The sequence below is a fragment of the Temnothorax nylanderi genome, unplaced genomic scaffold (genome assembly GCF_030848795.1).
Source record: "Temnothorax nylanderi isolate EJ_2023f unplaced genomic scaffold, tnyl_v1.0 TNYL_tig0014_pilon, whole genome shotgun sequence".
Lineage (NCBI taxonomy): Eukaryota > Metazoa > Arthropoda > Insecta > Hymenoptera > Formicidae > Temnothorax > Temnothorax nylanderi.
The window spans coordinates 1,755,189-1,776,751 of NW_027249076.1; the positions used below are offsets into that span (position 1 = coordinate 1,755,189).

At 35.2% G+C, this 21,563-nt stretch overlaps 4 protein-coding genes across 9 annotated transcripts in view; 1 reads left to right on the top strand and 3 right to left on the bottom strand.

Annotated features, from left to right (window-relative positions):
* LOC139768166 (protein madd-4-like) overlaps positions 1-6,215 on the top strand; it is a 185,037-nt gene extending 178,822 nt beyond the window's left edge. Inside the window, exons 17-24 of one of the 3 annotated variants that reach the window (XM_071698095.1) lie at positions 77-244; positions 663-823; positions 1,022-1,111; positions 1,247-2,357; positions 2,438-2,520; positions 2,946-3,332; positions 3,404-3,557; positions 3,717-6,215. In XM_071698095.1, the coding sequence (XP_071554196.1) occupies positions 77-244; positions 663-823; positions 1,022-1,111; positions 1,247-2,357; positions 2,438-2,520; positions 2,946-3,332; positions 3,404-3,557; positions 3,717-3,826 (2,264 nt within the window). In that variant the 3' untranslated portion in view covers positions 3,827-6,215. The remainder of the gene's footprint in view (positions 1-76; positions 245-662; positions 824-1,021; positions 1,112-1,246; positions 2,358-2,437; positions 2,521-2,945; positions 3,333-3,403; positions 3,558-3,716) is intronic. The other 2 variants (XM_071698096.1, XM_071698097.1) reach the window with 2 other exon arrangements.
* On the bottom strand, positions 6,203-9,284 carry LOC139768167 (hydroxylysine kinase-like). Of its 2 annotated transcripts, none has more exons than XM_071698099.1 (3): positions 9,146-9,284; positions 8,859-8,994; positions 6,203-8,119 (listed from the first exon to the last, which is right to left on the bottom strand). In XM_071698099.1, the coding sequence occupies exon 3, from the start codon at positions 8,052-8,054 to the stop codon at positions 7,056-7,058; it is 999 nt and encodes a 332-aa protein (XP_071554200.1). In that variant the 5' UTR covers positions 8,055-8,119; positions 8,859-8,994; positions 9,146-9,284; the 3' UTR covers positions 6,203-7,055. The 2 variants fall into 2 exon arrangements, with proteins under 2 accessions (XP_071554200.1, XP_071554199.1); XM_071698098.1 differs by having other exon boundaries at positions 6,203-8,345.
* LOC139768165 (NBAS subunit of NRZ tethering complex-like) lies at positions 9,284-17,636 on the bottom strand. Of its 3 annotated transcripts, none has more exons than XM_071698093.1 (18): positions 17,118-17,636; positions 16,703-16,937; positions 16,187-16,602; positions 15,715-16,098; positions 15,397-15,604; positions 15,019-15,236; positions 14,608-14,937; positions 14,300-14,505; positions 13,916-14,212; positions 13,490-13,826; positions 12,999-13,408; positions 12,513-12,812; positions 12,145-12,433; positions 11,701-12,018; positions 11,192-11,606; positions 10,165-11,099; positions 9,959-10,084; positions 9,284-9,870 (listed from the first exon to the last, which is right to left on the bottom strand). In XM_071698093.1, the coding sequence occupies exons 1-18, from the start codon at positions 17,319-17,321 to the stop codon at positions 9,595-9,597; spliced, it is 5,904 nt and encodes a 1,967-aa protein (XP_071554194.1). In that variant the 5' UTR covers positions 17,322-17,636; the 3' UTR covers positions 9,284-9,594. The 3 variants fall into 3 exon arrangements, with proteins under 3 accessions (XP_071554194.1, XP_071554195.1, XP_071554191.1); XM_071698094.1 differs by having other exon boundaries at positions 14,623-14,937; positions 15,019-15,239; XM_071698090.1 differs by having other exon boundaries at positions 15,019-15,239; positions 17,118-17,634.
* A 390-nt stretch (positions 17,637-18,026) lies between these two features.
* Positions 18,027-21,539, bottom strand: LOC139768168 (uncharacterized). Its single transcript, XM_071698100.1, has one exon. The coding sequence runs from the start codon at positions 21,413-21,415 to the stop codon at positions 20,192-20,194; it is 1,224 nt and encodes a 407-aa protein (XP_071554201.1). The 5' UTR covers positions 21,416-21,539; the 3' UTR covers positions 18,027-20,191.
* Positions 21,540-21,563: the final 24 nt, after the last annotated feature.

Here is a 21,563-nt window from a genome sequence, read left to right on the forward strand (position 1 = left end):
CTGTCTCGCCTGCCACGCTCCTATCCGTATTTCGACATGTTCCTATGAAAAATGAGCTGATAATTTTTTTTTTCAGCGGGAAATTCGCACGCAGAGACGCAGTTGATAGTGAAATTTCGCTCTAAAGAGCAGATAAGTAGCGAGGAATATTTACGACTCGGCAATTCCGTTCACCTACAACGAAACGCGAATCTCGACTCTGCGCCGGCGAATTCTGGCGAAAGTCCATACACTGATCACGCAGGTAAGCGTAATACGTATTTTTTTATCGAAAAAATTGTTTACCTATACGAATTTCTCATTTGTAAATATAGATATAGGAAACTGCGGTTCAATTTGTTTCAACCTCGAAATATTATTTTATAAATCAAGAGTTTTACAAACTTTTTAATAAATTTTTTTCTATTAAAAAAATTAATATCTATTATTTTTAAAATCTGAGGTTGTAATCTCAGATTTTTAACAATCTAACAGATTTTGAAGATTTTTAGCTTTAGAACTAATGATGTTATTAATCACTTTTAGCTTTAGAACTTAAAAAATCTAATAGATTTTTTAAATTCTAAGGTTACAATTTCAGATTTTAAAAATAATGAATGTTATTATTAATTTTTTAAATTAATAATTTTAGCTTCACACGCAACTTTGTTTCTTTTTTGTAGCAGCCTACGGAAATCGTTTTGATAGTGAGGACCTCAGCCATGAACGTGCGTTTCCGAGCAAACCAACAAGAAAACCGCATCAAAAGAAGCAGAAAACCAGTCCCACTCCATCGGACGCCACGATGATGCACAAAGAGCATACTGTTACCTCTCTCAACCAGGTACGCGAAAAAACACTCTACTGTCAAGATTGTCTCTCGCTACAATAATTCATTGCGTGTATCTTGACATTGCTTAACAAATGATATGGTGCATGAATTTCGTCAAACTAATTCTCTGGTGATGGTTCTGTATTTCGCTTTGCACTCCTGGACTAACTTTCCTCGGTGTCGGTTATTCGATATTTGACTATCAATCAGCCGGGATATCACGAATCCGTGGAATCACCTGCTCCATCAAGTGCTTCTACTCTTGTACCGCACTTGAGCTACTTGATATCGAGCCTGAAGGTAAGACATTAATTTGTGAATAACTTGACGGAGTCATAACGCGCGGGCCTGTGTCTGTCTGCCACCGTAGCTAAATTATCGACGATTTACGTACTATGAAATCTAAATGTTAAATATTAACGCGCTTTATGCCAGGCCTATTGGCCGTTTCACAGCGAAATAGCCACGAGTGATAGTCGCAAGACCGTTTCCACGCCATTTGTCGAGGATGGACATAAAAAGACGGCGACGACGAAGCATAGAATGTCTAACAGGGAAGCCGACTTCACGTATCAAAGTGTAGAGAATAGTTTTGACAATTTATATCGTAACACAGCCATTCCGGACGAGACCTTCGGTCCAGATGAGGAGCGGATATTTATCGATGTCGATCCCTACGATCTGGACGAGTCTCTATTCGGGTTACAGCACGGCGACGGCGTCAAGTCGGATATAATGGATAAAGTTGATACCAAGCTTACCACGAAGCCCGATATCGATTATATCGAGGAGTCGTTAAAAAATGTGAAACGACAATGGCAAGAGTCGAGGCACGACTACAGAGATCAGTGGAGTACCACGTCCAAAAGTCACGTCCAAAGTAGAGCCACGACAGAGTCTGTCACATCTTCACAAAACGGCGGAATGGACGTGTATTATGTTGAAGATTCGAGCACAAAAAAGGAAATTCTCAAGGAGGCAGACAGTTTTACCGACGAAAGTGATAAATCCATCAATCACGACGTTTATAGGAACTTGAGAACTGAAGATCTATCGACCGTCACCTCCACAATGGTATCTAGAAGTCTTGAAGATCGATTAAGGATACCGGAGTCGAATCATCGTAGTTTGAGCCACGCGAACAGGACAATCGAGTACGGCGACGCGTTCGAGGAGGAGTTGGATAAGCGGAAAATCGTGCCGTATGTGGAAAATCACACGGCGGATTATACAATCGCGCGATTTCCGACTACTAGAGATCTGGAAAATAGAGCGAGAGAAGACTCGACGTTGATAAATGATCGGAGGTCGAGTGTTGTTGGGGAGAATCCTGACGAGAACGTAAGAAACTTATCTCGCAATCGAGAGGATCACGCTGGCTTCATAGAAAAGGCCTTCTCAGTCAATCTAAAAGAGGTGTTCAGAGAAGGGCAACGTTCAACTGATGGAGATAAGCCTACGAACGTTTTGACCTCCACCGTAACGGGAGAGGCCGATACAACTCATACAACAAAAGATCCCGCTGTCGAATCACTCGCTGTATTAGGTAAGATTGTATTTGATAATTTACATTGTCTTGATAATGTTTAAGCGGTTCAATAATTAAACGAAGGACTTATAATGCAGCTGCGGATAATGTTCTGGTGTTCGAATGGGTTACGACCGATTGGTCGAAGTGCTCTCAAACTTGCGGAGGAAGTGGATTCCAGGTAAGACCATTTTTTCTAACTGTGATTAGCTTGAATTAGAAAATTTACAATTCTTTCAATTCTTAATTCAAAAGAAGAATATTTTGTAAATAATTATTATCATTGTTAAGCAATTGTCTAAGAACTGTTTGAAGCGATAAGAAACTTTAGAAGACTTGAACGTCTGGTTGATATTTGATTGTATATTCATTTATTTACTTCATCATGATTCATTCATCTACTTGCTATCATTTAAAACGCTATAAACTTTATCAATATTAATTCATATGAGAGAAATTAAAGAAATACTGATCACGACATTCTAACAAAGATATTTAAAAGTTAAAAGAATTTTCATCCAATTTCATATAGAAATATATTTTCAAAATATATTTTTAAAAATATTTCGACGAAATAACTATATTACGAATTATTCGTTTCCATAGATGCGAGGTGCACAGTGTACAGTTCGATCGACGAAAACGGATGGCAACTCCACGCAGGTTACGCCGAGGACGGTCATCGGCCAGACGCTGTGCGAGGACGCCGGGTATCCGGTACCACAAAAGGTGAGACCCTGCGGGACGGGCAAGTGTCCTCAATGGCACGCCACGGAATGGACCCCGTGCGAAACGTCCAGATGCTTCAATTGGAAGACGGCGATGCAGAAACGGGATATTAGCTGTCGTTTGGTGCACGACGTGGAGAACGGTCGCGAGAATGTCACGCTGTTGGACCCGAGCAAGTGCGACGAAGCCACGAGGCCGCTACAAAGACAGGAATGTTACAACGACGCCTGCAAAGGCGTATGGAGGGTCGGCGAGTGGACCGAGGTAAATAAACTGATTTAAAAATTCGACACGATAATGATGGCGCTTATGCTAAGATAAAACGTTTCGCACAGTGCACTGCGTCTTGCGAAGAAGATGGTATCAAGTATAGGATTTTACAATGCGTCTGGTTCGGTACGAAGAAGCCAGCGGGGAACGCTTGTAGAGATATACCACGACCTCCCGTAATGAAAACGTGCAGAGGTCCGCCTTGTCCTCAATCTACCGGTAGGTTTCTGCAAGAGAAACATACTAAATCTGAAGGTTTAGTCTTTATGCAAACCGTGACATTATATAATTATTTATATCTTACATTATTAATTAATTCCATCTTAGTTCTCTAACGCAAAAATAGAGCTTCATGATTAACATGCTGTTTTATTTTAGCATTTGTAGAAGATTGCAAGGACCACTCGCAACTGTGCAGCAGAGTGAAAACGATGAACATATGTAAGGTGCCGCTGTACAAGAAACAGTGCTGCGCATCGTGTCGTTAGATCCGAGATATTGATTGTAAGTGACTCATTGTGAGGATTAGACAAGATGAGCGGTAATGAAGAGTGCGCGTGAGAGACAGAGAGTGTAAATCGTGATTAGTCGGACAATTACTTCGTAACATATATAAACGCACCCGGGATGCCTGTTGTTAGTAAATTACGTAATGCACGCGGAAGGAGCGTGTTCACTGTGGAATAAAATTGCACAGTATTAATTACGATGTCCGAGTCATAGAGTAAAAAAAGGGAATATCCAAGAAAGGAGTTGACCAAAACTACTTCGCTGTAATAGTTTCCTCGTCGTATCGTCGCGAAAGCCGGCTCACCTCCTCACCTCGAGCGTTCCTCGTGTAAGAAAGAAACCCGCCAATCTTAACAGTTTCTAATTAATTAAACCATAATTTTCTATAACGTATGTCACGCGTAGTTGGGCGCGATTCTCATAAATTGTGCGCGCTCATATTGCCCCTAGTTAAAAAAAGAAAAAGGAAGAAAAATGGAAATCCGGCATTTCGTCCAAAAAAGTTAAGAGCGTTATATATTGTTATAGAGTTCGATGAAAGAGAGAAAGGGGAGTAGAAATTTATTGCTACGTCCTGGGAAGATCGTTATTGCGACATACCGTTGAAATCGACACGTTATTAAATGTTGTCAATGTTGGTCGCACGGAAAATGGCTTTAACCGGAATATGATATTAAAATTTTAATAAAACGCTAAGTCTGGAAGGTTGGGAAGCGTACGTTATTTGTGTTCGCAAAGCACATTAAATACATTTCTTCTTTATGCTTATTTTTTATATCTATTTCCCACGTAAATATAATAATCGTCTTCATTTATTTCTGAAGCGAAAGAAAGTCATCCCTTTAAGACTGAAACGTTCTTCGGATATCATCATTCTTGGGCATTAATATAATGAGAGTTTCGTTACGTTCCAAAGAATCGTTTGATATTCCGTCATAATCAGGAAGAAATTATTCTTCGCGCTATATCTCTAAACATATTTATTAATATGTTATCTCTTCCTCTCTCCTTTATGTTTATAGATCCCGATATAAATTATTATGAAAATGTAAAATGTAAAGTTATTTAAGAATATAAGTTATCGATGAATTATTGTGCGCCTATAAGCGTCCCGTCGGGCGATCTTAAGCCAATAGATATCCAATAAGCAATAAAAAAAAAATACATAAGTATTGTAATATAATATTTTGTTAATAATCTCTGGCGAAAATTCGTGAACATGACCATTCCGTTGTTGGTTAAAGGGCCCGACACTTTACTTATGTGCCTCTAATCACTTCTCACTACCTAGATATTACTAGTAGTTACGAATATTCATTTGTCGCGTATTGTCACTCACTAGAACTCATCATAGAAATTCGATGTTTTCAATAAGAGGATATCTCGAACAGATATTGATTATACGTGAAATGTAACGAGGATTTGTCCTCCCCCTTATATATGATTGATCATATTAAACGTTTAATTACATCATAGGCGCTGCCGGAATTCTTCGTAGGAGACATGCACACCAGCGGGAATATTTTTAAAAGTCTATTAAAGTATATATATATATAAAATATCTCTAACTCCTATGATTATTGTATAGTCAGTATACATGGACGGCAGATCATTATATAAATGTGCGAATACATTCCGTTGCATTTCACCTCTACGGCGCGCGGCGCCTATGTGATTTATACATATGTCGGTATATGATTTGATAAGATTGTGAACAGATTTTCGCTATCAACGAATTTGCCTCGACACAGCTAAGCAGTTTGCCAAAACGAGCTGACATAAATGAAAAAGTAAATATAAATTAGAATATTATTAAAGACAAGAGATAAAAGGTATATTACGAGCTATCATAAATTATTGAGATGCACGCATATAAATACTTTATATGTTGGTACGGGAAAGATTACAAAAAATATAACATGAATATACTGGACGCATCAAAAGTCGAGATACTTCCCTCAGCCACGCATTCATTAACTGAGGAAAGATACGGCGCCTTTTAATGCATCCTATATATGATTACAGCTAGCAAATGCGATAATATGTAACTGCCATCGGCGCGTCATGTATACCACTGTGTTACATTTTAGTAAGTATTTAATCAATACTTACCTTGTAATAATACGACCGCGGTGTGTTACCGATCGATGCGGTAAGAAACAAGTTATTTTCCGGTTAATCAACGTGATAACACAATTCTTGAAAGGGAAATAAATTCCGACACGTACATTTTTGTATATATCACGATGTAGGTATGTAAAATGGCTCCACACTTAGTATTGTACGTAAGCATTACTGTTCATGATATCTATGTAAATATGTAACTGCCTAAATGCGAATAAAACAAGAGAATATATCACTGCACAATACCGCAGTTATTTTTCTTAAAGTTTATTTAGAATTTTAATTTCAAACTTCCTAATATACACATATCTAATTATAGAATTTGATTATTTAATTGCTAGAATGCGGGGTATGCCAACAAAGTATTCAGTAGACTCTTTTATTAACACTAGTAGAAGCGTTACTTGAGCGAAACGAACAATGATTACAGAAAAATATCTTTTAGTCTCTATTATATTTTGAAATATATCTTACACATTATTATGCATATAATTGATAATGTGTTATAGAATTATTGCTTTCATAATTGACCACTGTCTTAGGCGATATTTATTATATTTAAAAAACATAATAATGCACAATCGGACATGAACCTAAGTAATATAATATTATAAAATCAAAATATTATAACTAAAAAACTGTATAGCTTTCCAGAAAGAAGTAGAAGAATTACTTGTATAATAATTTTCTTTAAAAAAAATTTCTTTTATCACAGTCTCGACAGAAATAAAATATTAAATGAATACAAAACTCTACAGATTGATAGTTATAATATTACTCTTTTTTAGATATATATATTACTGATAAAACGATATGCAGAGTCATTATAAATGATTGCAATTGAAAATGACCAATAATGCAGTTGCTCGTTGATACCATTAAAACGTCAATTAATAAAAAACGATAGATATATCAAATGTGATGCTAAAACAGATTATTACAAGTTTGATACCTCTGTTTCCTTCCATTCGATCTATTAATTATAATTTTATCTCTCAACTCTACCTTTATACAAAAATATATAGTCAAACAGCTAGTAATCTGTGTTATTTGCCGTTGCTTAATTCGGCAAATTCATCAATATTACTCGTTTAGGGAATTAGTCAATCCCCAAGCTTGCATCACGTCCCCTTGACTCATGGGCCACAGCCTCTTTAGTAACATCCACCCGGTTTTTTGCGTGCTCAGCAAATACTGATTTTCGGGATCGTGCAGGTACGAGTAAGCGCCCATCACCAGACTCTGACATATCCTGGCGCATACGCTGATCTTGAGGGTCTTCTTCTCCACGTCGGTCAGCTTCTTGATCCTCTCGTAACCCTCCACGACGTGTCTACCCATTCCTACGTCGGCCGTTTGCAGGATCATGTAGCAGAGAACTATAGCTAGCTCGAAAACGCGACAAGTCCTGTGAGAGTCACCGAAATCGATCACGGCGGCAATATCCTTGCCGTCGGGGCTCACGATGATGTTGTGCTCATTCAGATCGCCGTGTATAACTGTTTGTTCCAGCTGATCCATGATCGGCAATACCTCCCGCTGGAAGCTGACGATCACGTCGTGCACCAGCTGCTTATCCAACGAGCTCTTAATCGCGTACGTGAACTGCTGTACTCGCGGCACCGAGGTCAACATCCACAGTGATTTGTGATCGTCGTAGGCGGGATGATTGAAGCCCGTGAGGATCTCGTCGATTCTGGCGGTGAAACTGCCAATCTTGCGCAACAATTCATCAGTTATTTTTACGTGATACAGCAGTTCACCGGGACGATAGACCAACAGTCTCACGGCATACTTCTCCATGGTATTCTCGCTCTTCAGAGTCTCCAGAGAAAAGTACGCGCCGTTCACGTTCTTGACCGGTAACGGGCAGCAGACGTCTCGCTGATTGAGGAAAATCATTAGCTCCGTCTGCGCCTCGATCACGTCGGTTTTGCGGGAGTCCAGGGAGTTGATCACCTTGAGGACATAGCCGGTCTTCTCCAGATTGATCGCGTGCGGATTCGCGGGCGGCCCGTCGCACACCACGTGGTAATTGCGGTCGTCGTAAGCGTTCAGTTCGCGCACGCTCGTCGCCCTCATGCCGTAGAGCCGCTCCAGCAGGGCGACCGCCGTTTCCTCGGTTACGGGCGGACGTATATGCTGGCCTGGGATAAGCAGCGTGTCGTTGTACTCCATGCCGTCGCGGTGCACGGCGCGCAAAAATAGCCGCGAGTTATTAAGGGGGAAGCCGGGTCGATGAAAAAGAGAAATGTATGTCCCCTGCACGGCGAAGAGAGAGAGAGAGAGAGAGCGAGAGGAAGGGCGTTTGAAACGGTGAGTAAAGCTGTGGCTGGAATATCTTCTTTGTTCCTCGGCTGATTAATTGTTAAACTGTACAGATATAAGCTACAGCTATAGAATTTTGTATGTTAGCGTGGGAGTGTGAGAACAATTTATCAATTGATTGGAGCAACGTCAGCGGGGTAAGAAGATAAATTGCAATTAATAAAAGTTATATCGAAGCCTGATATTGTTACGATTGCAAAGTGACAAGCCTGCTTAATATTCATCTCTTTACGAGCGGTAATTGGGATTGTATCGTTACTTCATTTCATTTAGAACATATTTTAATATTCGCGCACATACATATATGCACTTTAAATATAATTTTAGCATCAAGCAAATAAGGAACTTATTTAAAAGAAGTAATATACAACTTATTACGTATCTTTTTTACAAACTAAAATAAGAGAAAACATTTTTCCCGTGTGTAATTTGTGCAATAAAGACCACAATAATAAATTTTAAGTATTTTAAATAAAAACATGCATCTTTGTAAGTAATACACGCGATAACAAGCGAATATTCGCGGCCGCGGATATATATGTACTTATATCGACTTACCCGACTGAAGGACGTGTTTATTCGACCGAAGGAAGCGGCAAACTAAGTTCTCAGACGGACGGAGCAGCTCGCCGAGCTAGGCGAGCGATCGTGTGCGCAGCGAGCGTAGTCCACGCTCAATCATCGTTCAGCACAACTGGAGGGTACAAACGCGCAATGATATTTACATCAGTGGTAATTGAGCATACAACACGATGCAGCACGATACAGCGTATCGTGGTGACTAAATGACTCAGTCTTATCGAAGCTGATAAAACGGAGATAGCGTTTACGGACCCAGTTATTACCTCCGAGATTCATTGAACCGCGGGAGCTTACTCGCTTTGGAAAACACTGGTAGGGCCGACACGCGTTCTCTTTCGCCAAGGGATTGAGCGTAAGGATATACGCTTGTTAGATGAATTTCTTCATTAAATTCATTCGTATTTCTTACAACGCAATTTATATTTATATTTACAAATAAATTTTTTTATATATACAAGAGATATAAATCTTTCAAAATATGGTCACAGAAAGCTTTGTTGTGGGAGGATTTAAAATTGTTTTAGTCCTTTTTACGTTTTTCGTTACAACGAAATATATTACACTTGTAATAACTAAAGCAATTTTAAATTCCACGCACGCACATCTAAAAAATTTTTATATAAAACAAAGAGATTACTTATAATAAATACCTTTTCTGTAACTTTCCCTTATACAACATTCATCACAGTTTTTTTTTATATTTAGAATAAATTCATTCCTGTATTAATAGCTGAAAACAAGTATCGAATGTACATAAGGCCGGCGGTATTCTCTTCATTAACTTTATAATATGCAAAGCCTCTAGTATATATTTCTGTCTTTTTAATTCATGTATGAGTATTTCTGCATTTTCCTCAATGCCGGTTAAAGCTTCATTTATGAAGACATGTTCGATTATCTGTTTATATACAACATGATCTGGGCTGAACAACGCTGTTAAATCATTTAGGAAAAGTTTCTCCAGTACTAATGGTGGTAGCACAATAGTCTGGAAAAATAAAATTATAGTGTTATATACGTTTCAGGATTTATATATAACTATTCATATATATTGCGCAAATAAACGAACGGCTAACCTGTTGTTCTTTAATGAGATTTACTGCTTCTTCATGCATCGACAAGTCCTGGGAGCATAATCTTATATAAACGCTTTGTACAAAGCTAATGTGATCTTGCTCAACCTCCAAGAACCGCTTGAGGATCTGTATTATAAAAGCATTTAGAAAAATAATATTTAATTACTTATAATGAAAAAAGGAAATAATGTAATTCATTACAGTACCCCTTCAGACGTTAATAATCGAATGAGTTGTTCGTGCTCTTGTAATATCCTTTTTTCAAAATTAGCTGTATTTGTTTCTGTAAGCGCAGTTATCACTTTCATCATTTTTAAAACTGGATGATTATCTATTGTGATATGATCTGGCATATTAAATTTCGGCCATTGCGATATTAGTTTTTTTACTTCCTGATATTGCTCTAAATTATTGATTTGATTAAACCGTTTTTGAAATAATTTAAATCGATCTTCCTCTGTCGCACATTCAGCAATGGCGTGATTAAGAGGAAGAATGATTTCTTCTTGCGAAACTTCTTTGAATCTGATTTTATCCTTCTTATCATTATTTGCTTCCATGCTATCATCAGAAAAATCACCCCAATCATCTGTCCATTCTACGGCATCAATGTCATCTGAGATAGCCATTTTTAGATCTTCATCTGCTGTAGACTTTGATGGTAGAATATTATTAACATCGAAATATTCTACAGATTCTTGTTCTTCATTTATAGATTTCGAAGTTTTCACAGTCTCTTCAGAATGTACACGAGTACTACTTTGTCCTAGTTCTAACGCACTTAAATCTTTTATTTCCACTTGTTTCATACTAGTAACTTGCGCTCCACCGAGCAGATAACTTTGCCAATATTGTAACGCTTTAACAATATCACATTCTTCAGACTTTTGTGCTGCAACCATCATGATTTTCATTAAGTCTAATGGTTTGTACAAATATAACTTTTCACAATCAGTGTACAATTTCTTGTACAGCTCTAATGAATAGTAATAAAGCGCAGTTTGTATATATAATTCAATTTGCGATAAATCCATAAAGATTGCTTGAGCATCCAAGATGTGATTTCTATTTAAACTCAATAGATACGCCATACCAAGTAACCAATCGTCTGACATAGTGTGCTTTGCACATTCTAGAAGTACTGAAATTAATCAAATAATTCTCGTCATATAAATGTAATTCGTTTACGATTAATTTTTTGTTAAATACTTTTGAATAACACACAATACTTACAATGATTAATGTCACTTATTTCTAGCCCATAGCAAGAGGATTCACTCAGTATGGTTATTCTTAAAAGCGCTCGGCAACATTTTAATTTTGTGTTTTCTATTTCTGTCATAGAATACTTATTGTATCTTGTCTCATTAACGCTTATTCTACACAGTTCGTGTAAGGATTCATAATAGCACGGAAAACTTTGAAGATTGATATCTTCCTCGTTTTGTTCCATTTCAGATTCTTGTTGTGCACTAGTTTCTAAATCGTTTTTAAAATTAAGATTCAATCTAGATTTCCAAAAATTAGTATTACTAATGTTTCTAAGCAAGCTGAATGTAGATTCTTTCATGATATTAGCTGAACTTTTTACAATTCCTGTTGAAGTTTCCAACATTTTTGGAACAAACTCTTTTACTTCTATCTGCGGCTGTAAATTATATAATAATGTTAATTTTTTTATATCTCGCATTATAAGAAAAATATTAACATTAGTATTGCTCATTAAAATAAATTTCTTTTACCGTTGTCATAGCATCTGTAAAATCATCTTCACTTGTATCACTTTCTTCATCTTTTAAACTTTCAAATTCCGCAGAGGGCATCCACAGTTCCAAATTATTATGTAGCATTTGTATTTCTAACAAGTGCATGTGTTCTAAAGCATTACCCAATATATCACTAGGACCATTATTTATTGCAAACCATAGACACTTTTGCCTAACTTTTAGATCCTGATAATTATCACAACGCCCTAAATTTAAACAAATTTCCCAGGCAGGAAGATAATTGTTTTTTGCTAATTGCGAACATATCATAGCACATGTATTGTAATCTTCAGTCTGCGGAATAAAAAATATAATCATGATATACATATCTTTGTTTTAGTTTCAACAAAAAAAAAAGAAAAAAAAACTCTTGAAATTAGATCGTAAGAAATACATGTAGAAAATATAAATGTATCTCACCTCAAGTGCCTTTTTAGCTATTAGTTCTGAAATTTTTCCTTCGCGGAGTCTATTGTTATTTCCTTCAATTCGTAAATAAGTTGCTAACGTTAATAATCTCTGTCGATTTTTATAAGCATCTCTTTGGTTATTTAAACAGTGTTCGATCAAGGTTAATTTATCCACTGTTAATCTAACTTGAAGAGGTAATATATCAATATTGAATTCATTCAATATTTGGAGCGACTTGATAAGATCATATTCTTCTTTAATTTTCACGTTATCATCTTCGATAAGATCAAGGCAAGTTCTGGAACAATCATTTATATACGTTACGTTTCAGAACAAGTTATTATATATGATTATTATTATGTTAACGAGATACTTACTTAGCTAACTCCATATGTGGATCAGTAAGTGTCCTTGAACCATTAAAATATTCTTTGGACACTTCCAATATAAGGTCAACCGCTTTCTCATAGGATACTTTTAACAAAGATTTCTCATTTTTCTTGGTTTCTATTAAGGTAGCACAATTACGAATGGTACATTTAATTCTTGAAAGTAAACGGGCTGAAACACATATTTCGAAACAGGTTTCAACAGCAATACACGAAAAAATTAGCCCATGTATATCTAACATATCGTTTAATAATTGCGCCCATTCCCTTTCATCTGGAGGTAACAAACTGAAATAATAAAAACATTGTCTCTCATGTCTATTACGAAAATCATTTAAGGACGTTCACCGGTCCTTATACTAAAGAAAATCTATAGAAAATCGATAAGGACCGGTATACGGACTCGATAAGGACTCTAGTATAAGGACCGGTGAACGTCCTTAATCTTTATATAGATTATACATTTAGCACAACCTTTTATTCAAGCTTCTTGCCGTTTGGGTTAATAGTGATTTAGCAACATCAGGATCGTTTCTATTCTTTCGTATAAATTTTAACGTTGTTTTTACACCATATTTACTTAAAAGCCTAATGCAATCAAGTTCTCCTTCAAACTCCTCTAATAGAATGCATATTGCATTTGTCCTTTTCCCATCATCTTTTGATATCGAATCTAAGATATCTTTAGCTTTTTCATACATGTCGGGATCATCACAGGCATATACACAATCTAAAGCTAAGCTAGCAACATCATCTATCATTTCAATTATCTCAATGTCTTGCGTCTGTTTTAAATACTTGAAAAATTTAACTGGAAATGTCAAATCATCTTTGCTTAAGCAGATTAGATAATCGCTTAGTAAGCATTTCTGAAGATCTCCACCCTAAAATTATAAACAATATCAATTGTATATTATTGTATATATGTATGTAATTTCAGCGATTTAAAATATAGCTATACATACCAAATATTGATGCCTTCGTTTAATAAAAGGTAACAAAAGGCTCTTTATATTTTCAACAAAATTAATTTTATTTGATGTACTCATCAAAAGTTTTATCTTCTCCATGTTACTCAATTTCTCTAATTTATCTAATGACATATCCTCCAAATGTACTGTGTAAACGAGATTGTCTAAAGTTTCCAATTCCAATAACAAATCTACCAGGCCATTAATATTATGAGACTTTCCGATTTTAACTAATTGCAAAGCATTATCTACTAAAGAACTGTTCTTTTCAATTTCAAAAGCACGTGTCTTATACCATTTTTGTAATAAATCTGGTGTAAGTTGTGTATTTCTAAAAATAAAATAACGATAATTAGACGATATAAATAATTAGATAATATAAATACTATACAGACAATAATGTAACAACAAAATTCTTACCTATATATTAACAATGAGGGATCCAATTCATACAATATTTCTGATCGATCGTCTAAATCAAAATTTATTATTTCATTAAACTCATGTTTTTCTGACCAATCTTTTTGTCGTAATTCACGTTGATCTAACAAAAATAGTTGACCTTCTGAATCACATTCTGGTAGCAGTTTTTGATAATCCAACGTATTTAAAGTTTCTGGAAAAAAGCTGATAATTGCCAGCCAATGAGGCAACAAACTTTCTCCATAATAAGTAAACATAATTTCAACAGCTCGATAATCACTATCTTTGGCAAATCTGTAATTTAAAAAATAATTCGTGACAAAATAAAAATACATAGTATTTTTCATTAATCGATAATAAAATATGTAAGTATATTAATACCTAATTGCATTTTCAATAGGTGATAACCTTCGAAACTCCTCGTAAAATTCTTTTTTATATTTGAGTGGCGACTCTAATATAATTTCATACGTAAGCAATTTATCTAAATGATTTAGAAGCTTCCTCCGATACCTAATTAATTCTTTCTGAGCCTCAGATAAATTTTTTATGTCTATTTTTTCAAGCATTTCATTAACTTTCTGCACCTATTAATATGATTTCCAAAATTAAATTAAATTACATTTCTTTATATACAATTTTTCCTTATAATATAATGCATGTGCATTTTGTAAGATGTTCTTACTTACCTGTCTTAAACTTACAGTGATTTCATCCAGTGCTTTCCAATCGTCCTCTATATCAGGAGTTACAAATTTGTCATTGTCGCATATATCGATAGCTATTAAAGTTTCTAGATTTGCGCCTCTCAATCCGAAATTCAAAAGTTCCCTTGCAGCTTCCATAGTATCAGGGACACGTACAACACATTCATTTAAAACCCAAGATCTTTTGCTTATTTTGCTTAAATGTTCTGCAATGGCGTTCAATGATAATTCTGACTTTCTCCACTGCGTTTGATACACGAGATCTGTATCCAAATTATATGTGTTTGCTAAAGCTAAAGCTTCCTCGTATTCCTAAAACATCCATACAACTTCTCAGTTACTTGATATATTAAAGTTAACTAATAAATTCAATAAAACTATTTATACATATACCTCAATGTCTATTTTTCTAGAATAGAGCTCTTCTGGAGTCGTGCTTTTCAAGCCCAAAATTCTATAAGTTCGATGCAATACTTTCAATTTCTTTCTCTTTGGTTGAAATCTTTCAATATCGGTTATTGAATACAACGTGCTTTGTACCAAATTCGTGGTATAATTTAATATAGTAAGAGGTTCTAACTCATCATCGTCCTTCTCGCTTTCAGATGATGCTTCTTGATTATAAAATGAAAAAGATTTTTATTCTTTTACATACACTTAATAATTCATACATTTTTAATAAAGATATCACAAATAAAATACAAATTAGCTAATAATTACCATACCAGGATATTAATTGCAAGAGTAATAAACCATAAATATGCTACAAACCTGACAAATGACCATCGTTGGGTTCTCTACTTCGTTTTTTACTTGTAATAAAGGTTTCGCAATCTAAACATAAAAATCCTTTCTCTAAACCAAGCTCGCATACTTGTGGTTGTCCTGCTAGAAATTCTGGACTAACACCTAGCAGATTCTTTAAGTTCCATGTAGAACAGACCGAAGTGGAACCTGAATATCGAGCTATTATGATAGTCTTAAAAAAGAATATTTATTTTAAAATAATAATTATTTTATAAAACATTATTATTATTTGAAAGATGTTTAACTTATAGCATATATGTGTAAATGAGATAGATATGTTACCTGGTCAGACCACCAACCGATATCTATTGGATGAAACTCTGTAAACCCTGGTGGAAATTTTTTAGACTTTGTATGTCCCAGAGGATTAGGTACGTTATATTCCGGTTGCTCAGGCAACTTCCATTTTTTCTGTAGTATTAAGTTTGGCAAACCCCATAGCGAGACTGAACCATCCGTATGCAAGCATACCAGAAACTCGCCATTTGGTGAAATTTTTATCGAAAATATAATCGACTCTGATTGAAAGCTAAAGATGGGAATCAAATTCCATATAGAAAACCGCGAATTGCTGGTAGCAGAATCTTCAAACGTAAATGATAATTTGCAGTATGGATAATCATTCAAGAGTCGCCACGAAGTTAATCCAGACTCAGATGCAGTGGACTAAAACAATATATAAGTATATTACATTTGCAAGATTACATATCATGCATATAAATAATACTTATTAGATATATGTAGATATATTTACCGTCAATTTTTGTGTTATCATATTTCCAGCAACATAGAATAAGCTACGTTTTTCATCATACGCAACGACGTTAACACCGTTTTTGTAAAAATTGCCGAAAGAAAAGTCATAATTTACACTGTAGCCACTTGTAGAAATATGATAAGACCTGAGCAACCCGCTATACGAAATTAAAATAAATTCGTAGGCCCATTTTTCATTTGTTGTCCTTGGCTTAAGGAACAACATAGACGCTATAGCGTCACCAGCTTCAAGAATATGGGGACTTTGTGAAATCGTTTTTGGACTTATGTTAAAGATATTATTTCCCAATGCATTGTAAAAGGATGTATAGCCACTACTAGACGCCAATACTAAGATCATTCCATTGGGACTCCAGGCAAGCTTACGCCATTGAGGAAAGGCATCCTTTGGAGCTAGATAATACAAGCATTTCACATATAAAGCATGACTAAGAAAAATTAGATGTCTATCGAGAAATATTAACGGTACTGATAATATTAATGTGTCATTTACCAGATGCCTTTCCTACTATGGAGGAATATTCATCTTTGGCCTTTCGTATTTCAATGATATTCTCTTGTAAAATAGCAAGTACCCGACCATGATCGCCGACAGCAAATTTCCATGGTAGTGTAAGACTGACTTGCTGTAAGATGCTCTCAGGTAGGGAGTACCTATTGTTGAAGTACCTGAGAGCATTTTTTATGGTACCAGTAGCTGGAAGGATAGCCGCATCGTTCTTGCATTTCTGAAATGTTGAACATTTTAGAAATACAGCTATGGTAATGCTCCTTTTTTTCAAGTAGCTTCCAACTCTAAAACTCCAACTCTACATAGCACAATTAACATCTAGACTTCGAACGGTAATATTCTTTAACCCTGAGATTTCCCGAACGCGTATCCTAAAATATCGAAGTCTCAGACTTACTATCAATTCCGGTTCCTGCTTGCGAACGAAATATTCCAATAGTTCGTACAGAATCGGCTCGTTTGACGTTTCGTCCACGTTGCTCATCTTGTCACCACGAACACGTACATAACCTAGCAAACTCGGAGATGCATGGAGATAGGTTAAAGAAAGCACTTTGGCACCTATCCCACTCCTCTCCGATTTCGATGAAATTAGGCTCATTCGACGTGTTTTTACTCAAAACGACCGAATCTGGCAGAAAAAAGCGTCGCTCTGTCCCGCGGAGAGTAGTGAGCTCTCCTTCAGATTTACCTATATTGTTTTAAAAAATAATTGTTGTGCAACTACTTTAAAAAAATAAAACCCAAGCGGTACATATCTTTGTGTTCCCATTCAAGGATCTTCTTATTCCAACCCAAGTGGTATATAGTAGCTTTAATTCTCTTTAACAAAGTTATAATATTACAAAGAATCATTTTAATCACAAAGAAATAAAAATATTTAATCAAAATAAAATAAATTTTTTTTGTAAAAAAACTTGGCGCTGCCAGACCTCGAAATTTAATAAAATACTAAAATTTTTAATTTAATAAAAAAACAATAAAAGTAGGGAATATACATAATTTAGGGAAGAATGCGACGGGAGTAAAAAAGCAGCGCCAAATTTTATTTTAGTATTGTTATTTTATATGCTTTGATAGGAATACTTTGAAAAAAAAAACAAAGATTATAAGAATTTGATTAACTTTGAATAATTATCATTGATGATGACAATTTGAAACAACGCAATTAAATCATTAAGATTCAAATCATTAAGATAAATCATAAGATAAATCATTAAGATTTCAAATTGTCATCAACAATAATTATTCAATTAAATCATTGTGATTTTTGTTTCATTTTTCTTAAAGTATTCCTATCAAAGCATACAATAATAGCACTAAAATAAAAATTTATAACATTTATGTACGTCTTTCTTCATTATAGTAACGACTTCCCTTTCCATAAGCGATGCAATACTTTTAACTGGTACTGTATACTTCCGCAGCTAAGGGATTAAATATATTTTTGTGCATAACATATATATTTATTGTTATTATTATGTTAAAAAATATTATATTTTATGGAATCGCTGCATAAAAATAAGTTATTATTAATAAACATCTGCAACTAATTTGTTTCAGGTAAAAAAATTCGCAGAAACTTATTTTCATCAAGATTCAGACACTTTGTTAACCATTATAAACATGATAAAAATAAGGCATAAAGGAATCTTAAACAGTCCGTAGATACTTTTACAAAGCATTTTGGGAAAAATTAATCTCAAGTAACCAATTGATTCAATCAATCAAAAATACCAAATGTGATGCAAAACTCACAATTACCTACATAAATTTTCAATGTAATACAAATTTTATTTATCAATATCGTTTTTTAATAATTTTTTATTCATTTTTGATAATTTTCAATGCTTGTCAATATTTTTATAATATATATAGTATTTTATTAATAGTCTGGAAGCTATTGATAAAATCTTCGATGACTATTTATACATATAGTATTAGGTTTTATGTTGCTTGATATTTTTCGTAAAATATCTTTTGTTTCTTCTGTAAGAAAGAAATGATCGTTACACAAGTCCAGTTTTGTTATCAAAGAAACTTGCAAAAAATTATAGTTTTATCGAACGCATAAGATCATTAGCTGTAGGTAAGGGCCTGAGCAGAATAGCTGACTTATAATTTCAAGACAGTGTTTTATGCTTTAAATCTTTGTTTTTAGCAACGCACAATACTGTCTTATGTCTCAAGTCTTACAATGTTGACACTTTGTACACTCGTTTAAGACTTGAGACACAAGACAGTATTGTGCGTTGCTAAAAACAAAGATTTAAAGCATAAAACACTGTCTTAAAATTATAAGTCAGCTATTCTGCTCAGGCCCTAACAAATACTAAGTCTACGTTACTATTGTGACTGTACAACTATCGTGATTATGTATAAAGTACATTTATAATGCAAATTTATAATGTAAAATTCTGCTGTAAATATCACATTCTTGCGTCAACAGTATAAATTATTCTCAAACGAGCACTGATAAGTAGGTATTAAAAGTACAACATGCAGAAAATGCAAATTTTAAAAGTAAAATATTCTTAACCATTATTAGCGTATACATAAGAATATTTAAGTCGCTTGTAAAATACTGCCTACACTGTTAAAAGGATGAAATTTAAACCAATACCTTATGTGTTAAATAACATTTTGTTATTCTTAACTACCGTGTATGTCGAGATTTATTACTTTAACACAAAACAGTATTATTTTGACTCGATTGGTTAATTTAGTTAAATTAACGACATATTGAGTAAGAGCAGTGGCGACCTATAGGAATTGTTAAAAATGATTCAAATTGAGTATAATTTGACACTACGAATTTAACAGTGTAGACAGCACACATGTCTAAAAGACGTCGTAAAGATGCTTTAAGACTTTTTTTTAGACACATATGTGTAAATGACTGTCCAGATGTCCAGCTTAAGCTTTAAAATTTTACAAAGACGTTAATGAGGCGAAGGCAAGTTTATATAAACGAATAATATATATATATATATACTATGTTTCAAGATATTTTCATGTGAATTTTAATTATTATTAAAATAAGATGTACATTTATTATTTATGTTTTTGTTAGTTATACGTGTTTGCATTACTTCCTTTGAATTGAATATTATTGCGATATCAAAGTTTTTAACTATGATATACAATTTTATCCGTAATATATCGCACAAGACACTATAAAGTCGAATGTGATTCAATATATTTCGCCTCTAATTACACCTGCAATTCGGTTTTTGTATTATAATGTAACATACTATTTCTCGTATAGAAATGACAACGAGAGAGAGACAACAATATTTATAAAATAAATCCTTTGCCTTTAATATAATTACGAATCTATATATTACCTGATCACCTGATCACCTGATCACCTGATGATCACTTAAAAATCTTTAGACATATATATACTTCATATAGTTACTAATCGATATAAATTGTATCTTATATGCATTTTATGTGAATTATCACACATTATAAAATATGTTCCAAGCAGCCAAGTTCTCTCAGATGCAGCAATATATCAGCAAGTATTTTACATACTTCATCTCCGCCGACATATTTTTGCTTCTTTCCACTTCTCAAAAAGCCTAGACTAATTACGTCTTGTAGGAACACTTCTGATTTGAGATATCCCAATATTACCGGTAAAAAACTGGATGCGACAATAAAACCGAAGAGAGCGCCTCTCCTAAAATCGTCCAATAGAGCGTTATATGAATATTTCTCAATGTCTTGAACGCCAGCGTCCAGCAAATACTCCATCAGCGCGTCGTGATAAGCCCGCATGATGTCGAAAAATTTCTCTCGTATCTCTTCATTCGAGCAACAGTTGTAGAGATACGTGGAGAGATCGACGACGGGCGTCGAATATGTAATAAGCGCGAAATCGATCAGCATCGCGCGATATCGTCCACCCTCATCCGCCTTGAAGAGAATGTTGTTCAATAGAAAGTCGCCGTGGCACATCGTGGCCAGAGGTTCAAGCGGCTTTATTATCTTCATCATCACTTCGTCAAACGCGTTCGTGAGGAAGGCTTCCATCCTGTCGCAGAAAGCTGCATCGTGGCCTTGTCTGCGGAGATATTCCAACGATCGCGTCGCCTTAACATTGAATAGAACTTCATACATGTTTCCTACTTTCACGTATCTAGACTCTTGCAGTCGCGCCACGACGTCGAAGAACTTTTCCCGCTGCAGTTCCTTCATGACGTACCCTTTACCGTGAAATCGTCCTAACTCGCGCATCGCCGCCAACGTGTACTCGAAAGGAGCGTTGTGCGGGTACGAGCAAGAATGATATCCTCGTTCGTTAACGTTCTCCAGGGCGATCACGAAATCGGTGGGCGACCGTTTTTCAGCGTAGTAACATCTTGCGTAAAAATGCCTCTCGTTCGGTTGGACGTACGTTCGATAGAACAGAATCTCGTTGTCAAATTGAAGATCGATGCGAGCTATGTTGATGAAGTTCTGCATGTTCATGGGTCTCTTTAGCACCATAGACAATTCTTCGTTCTGATCGTTTGCTTTATTCTTAAACTGCAGGCGTACGTAATACATGGTTGTCATTATAAAGTTGATAGATTTGGAGATATCGTATCGAGCTTTGTCAACGTCCAATCCAAGATTCTCGATGATCCTCGGCATCACCTGGTCGAGCCATCTCTGAGAATCTTCGACGTGGGAGTCGTGGGACATTTTCTTCGAATATGCGATTCGTGTAAATTAATGATAAAATTTGGATTGTTGATCTAGGAGAGTATTTGTTGCCTCGACAGCTCGAACAGTACTAACATGTAGTGGTTTCCCGTAAAAACTATTAATCGGTTTCCCAGATAACATGCAT

Excerpts from the sequence above, each read along its gene's own strand:
- LOC139768167 (XM_071698098.1), bottom strand. The coding sequence starts at position 8,150 with ATGGAGTACAACGACACGCTGCTTATCCCAGGCCAGCATATACGTCCG.
- LOC139768165 (XM_071698090.1), bottom strand. The coding sequence starts at position 17,321 with ATGAGCCTAATTTCATCGAAATCGGAGAGGAGTGGGATAGGTGCCAAA. Across the intron at positions 16,099-16,186 it reads TGATAACACAAAAATTGACG|TCCACTGCATCTGAGTCTGG; the intron begins GTAAATATATCT and ends ATATTGTTTTAG. Across the intron at positions 11,100-11,191 it reads AATAAGTGACATTAATCATT|TACTTCTAGAATGTGCAAAG; the intron begins GTAAGTATTGTG and ends GATTAATTTCAG.
- LOC139768168 (XM_071698100.1), bottom strand. The coding sequence starts at position 21,415 with ATGTCCCACGACTCCCACGTCGAAGATTCTCAGAGATGGCTCGACCAG.